This window comes from Pollachius pollachius, assembly GCF_949987615.1.
Source record: "Pollachius pollachius genome assembly, chromosome: 10".
Lineage (NCBI taxonomy): Eukaryota > Metazoa > Chordata > Actinopteri > Gadiformes > Gadidae > Pollachius > Pollachius pollachius.
The window spans coordinates 702,212-706,048 of record NC_136943.1 but is presented as its reverse complement, the minus strand read 5'-3'; the positions used below and the strand labels follow the sequence as shown (position 1 = coordinate 706,048).

At 51.4% G+C, this 3,837-nt stretch overlaps 1 protein-coding gene across 1 annotated transcript in view; it reads right to left on the bottom strand.

Annotated features, from left to right (window-relative positions):
• Window positions 1-3,193, bottom strand: part of LOC307081390 (alpha-1A adrenergic receptor-like) — an 11,452-nt gene extending 8,259 nt beyond the window's left edge. The window contains exon 1 of the mRNA XM_079744545.1: window positions 1,881-3,193. Coding sequence (XP_079600671.1) covers window positions 1,881-2,859 — 979 coding nt within the window. The 5' untranslated portion in view covers window positions 2,860-3,193. The remainder of the gene's footprint in view (window positions 1-1,880) is intronic.
• Between the last annotated feature and the right edge of the window lie 644 nt (window positions 3,194-3,837).

The following is a 3,837-nucleotide window of genomic DNA, read 5'->3' as shown; positions in this document are numbered from 1 at the left end:
GACCAGCCCGCTGAAGATAAGGATGGAAGGGTACATGGGAACGTGTCCCACAGGCCGAGGTTCTGATGAAGCTTTCCGACGCGCCCCTGCTGTGTGACATCAGGGTGATCTGTCACGGCTGTGCTGGGGACCGCTACGTGCCTCCGCGGCTTCCCCCCCGCCTGCTGCTAAGTGTCTGCGCGCTGCGTGGTGTAAACACGCGATAAGAGGCAGATTAGGGCCCGCCGGAATTGCTTGCACACTTCGGTAGGATTCGTATCCCTCCCTCCTCCACAAGTGTGTGGCTGTAAACGCACGCGCCAGAGTTCTGAGTTGACGTTACATATTGGCAAGCAGGCCCCAACACACACTAATGCACGCTTATGCACATGTGCACGCTCACTCACACACACGTACACACGCATACACAAACACGTACACAAACACACACAAGTACATGCACACACGTACACTCAAGCACACATACAAAACCACATGTACACACACACACACACGCACGCACGCACGCACGCACGCACACACACACACACAAACATTCATTCACACGTACACTCATGCACACATACACTTAATCACACGTATACTATGACAAATGTGTAGAAACACACACAATCACCCACTTAAACACACACGTACACTCATGCACACATATTCAACCACACGTACACACACACGCACACGCACACCAACACGCGCACACACACACACACACACACACACACACACACACACACACACACACACACACACACACACACACACACAAACACACACACACACTAGGGACTACTCTGAGTTAATAACATGGCCACAGGGGTCTGGGAAGGCAGGGGTCTCGTTGGATGCAGAGGAGGACGGCCTTGGCTGTCTCTGTGTGTTCTCCCACCCTCAGGTCACTACAGCAAAATACTATGCATATTTTCCTGTACTCCCTTCCCCTCTCCAAGCCGCCATCCCAACGCCTCCGAAACGCTCCGCATTCCACCGCAGCTGAGGACTTTTCCTTTTCATTTCCTCTGACGTTCCCTAAGGAACATCAGAGCCACCCGGACGCATCCCGGGTCGCCCGTACGGTCCCTGTGGCCTCAAGGGGGGGGGAGGGGGGGCCTCTAGGGGGGACCCCAGGGGGGACCCCCAGTAACCCCCCATATCGCCCCGGTCCATGGCGCTATGGACGGGGACATCTGTTTACTCACTGCCGCTCTCCTCGGGGACCCGACGGGACTTTCCGTTGGAGATTGGTTTAGGGCGTAGGGGTATGGGGGTACCATTTATGGTACTTAAAAACACAAATAAATCCAGAAAATATATATTGACTCAGTGTTTTGAAATGCGGTCGTGTTCCACCTCAGAACAGAGAACCAGAATTAAAGAGAGTCAGGATGAATGAAGCCATTAACGGAGGGCAAGCAAGCCACAAACAAAACGAATTATTATTCACGGGCGATGACACTACAATAATATAAAAGAGTATGAGCCGTACATGGATGTATTGGCAGACCGCAGAATCAGAAAATGAACTGAGGCTCACCTCATAATCAAAAGTGTTCGGGGTAATTGCTTTTTCTTCAGCACTTTGCTGAACAAACGCCCCTGGGAAGGCCTGCTGATAGGCCACATAGAAATTCTACCTAACCCCTAGACAGTGCAGCTGATTAGAACAGAGAGAGTGAGCTATAACCAACATTCCTCTGTAGACGTCTTATTTATGTTTACCGGGGTTAGAACCACATGTATGGCAAAGCTCCAGAAGCAACATCAAATCCCTTCAGAAGTAATTAACTGATAAGTGCGAGCGACAGGCGGGTTTGATACACGGAGACGTGTTGTTGTTCTTGTTGTTATTTTGGCTCTTATAGCCCAGCCTGGGGTGCACCTACCTATGGGCAGCGCCAGGAAGAAGGGGAGCCAGCAGAGCGTAAACATGCCCACCACAATCCCCAAGGTCTTGGCGGCTTTCTTCTCCCGGGAGAATTTAAGAAGTTTCAGAGTCAGGGAACTTCGCGCCTGATTCGCGCGGCCTTTCCCGACCCCGGAGCAGCTCTGGTCCTCCTGCACCTGAGAGCCCTTGTGGATCCGGAGCGTCAACTCGCCCGAGTTCATCCTCTCCCGCAACACGCCCGCCTCCAGGTTCTTAGTGGTCCGCTTGGCGACGATGTACACACGGCAGTACATGGCCAGGATCACCACCAGCGGGATATAGAAGGAGCCGAGCGAGGAGAAGAGTGCGTAAAACGGCTCCTCCGTGATTGGGCACACCGTATCGTCCGGCGACGGGGGCTGCTTCCACCCGAGCAGGGGACCGATGGAGATGACGATGGACAGCACCCACACGCCGAGCATGGCCAGCAGAGCCCGCTTCTCGGTCACTATGCCCGGGTACTGCAGTGGGTGGCTCACTCCGATGAAGCGGTCGATGGATATTACGCACAAGCTCATGATGGACGCGGTGCAGCACAGCACGTCCAGCGCAGCCCAGATGTCACAGAAGATCCGGCCAAACACCCAGTAGTCCAGGATCTCCAGCGTGGCCGACACGGGCAGCACCATGGTGCCGAGGAGCAGGTCGGCGATGGCCAGGTTGATGATGAAGTAGTTGGTCGGGGTGCGCAGGTGCCTGTTGCACACCACCGCCAGGATGACCAGAATGTTGCCCACGATGGCGAACACGATGAAAGCGCCCAGCACCAGGGCGAGCGGGACGGCTCTGGTGAGGTCCACCTCGCTGGGCTCCGTCCGGTTGCCCGTGGAGTTGCTGGTAAAGTTGACCGAAGCCGGAGAAGACGGGATTGCACCGGAGTCGATTTTGGAAGAACCATGATCCCACACGCGTGTGACATTGTCGAAGCTCTGATTCATTTTGAACGGAGCGGTCCTCCATAGCAGGCTTCAGATCACTTGCGGGTTGAATACTCCGAACTGCCCGACATGGTGCGTCTGCACATGGCACCCGGCAGCAGCGTGCACGTCGGACAAGTGTCCTCCTCACACAAGTGGTCCACCGGTTACGCTCAGTCTCTCAGTGCGCACAATCCCCAAACCAAGGAAGGAGCGCGCCTGCACGACTCTGCAGCTCAGGCAGTCTCCCCTCCGTCACCACCACTCTGCTCCAAACTAAGACTTCACACTACGGTGGGGAAGTTGACCTCATCTAGCCTACTTCACGATTCAAGCGACTTAACAAAAATATATATATAATCATTCCGAGAAAATAGACACAAATACACAACTAATGTTATGTAATGTCCTACGTCGATTTGGGAGCGTATCCATAGTAAAGTGCATAAGTAGAGGTTCCTCGGCTGCCTTTACGCGCAGGCATTCCTTGCGTCTTGCAGACTTGTGCATGAGTTGCGTGAGAGGAGCGTCCCCATGGCTCGGCTGTTCGTAACGTGGGAAAGGCTTCTAAGGAGGGTCTCCAAGCCAATGGCAGGAAGGCCATTGGGCTTCATTCACGTTTCCCTCAGCTATATCTTACAGTTTATAGCTGAGGGAAGTTTTTTTTTTGTTTAGCAACGACAATACAAACACAACGGCCATGATCCCAATATCAATATATATATAGCATATATATATATATGTATATACACACAGCTTAGAAATAGTGTATTGTTATCGTGCCACAAGCCCTAAATAAATGTCAAACAATAATTAACACACAAATAAACAAATATGTACGCAAAGTGCTTTTTTCCCTTCTCCACACTTTAATATAAATTATAAGTCTAAGCATAATTTACGAGTAAATATTATGTGTGTATATATATATATATATATATATTTAAAAATTTAAAAAATAAATAAAAACAATAGGCCTAGTTAAGTACTGTATTTCTT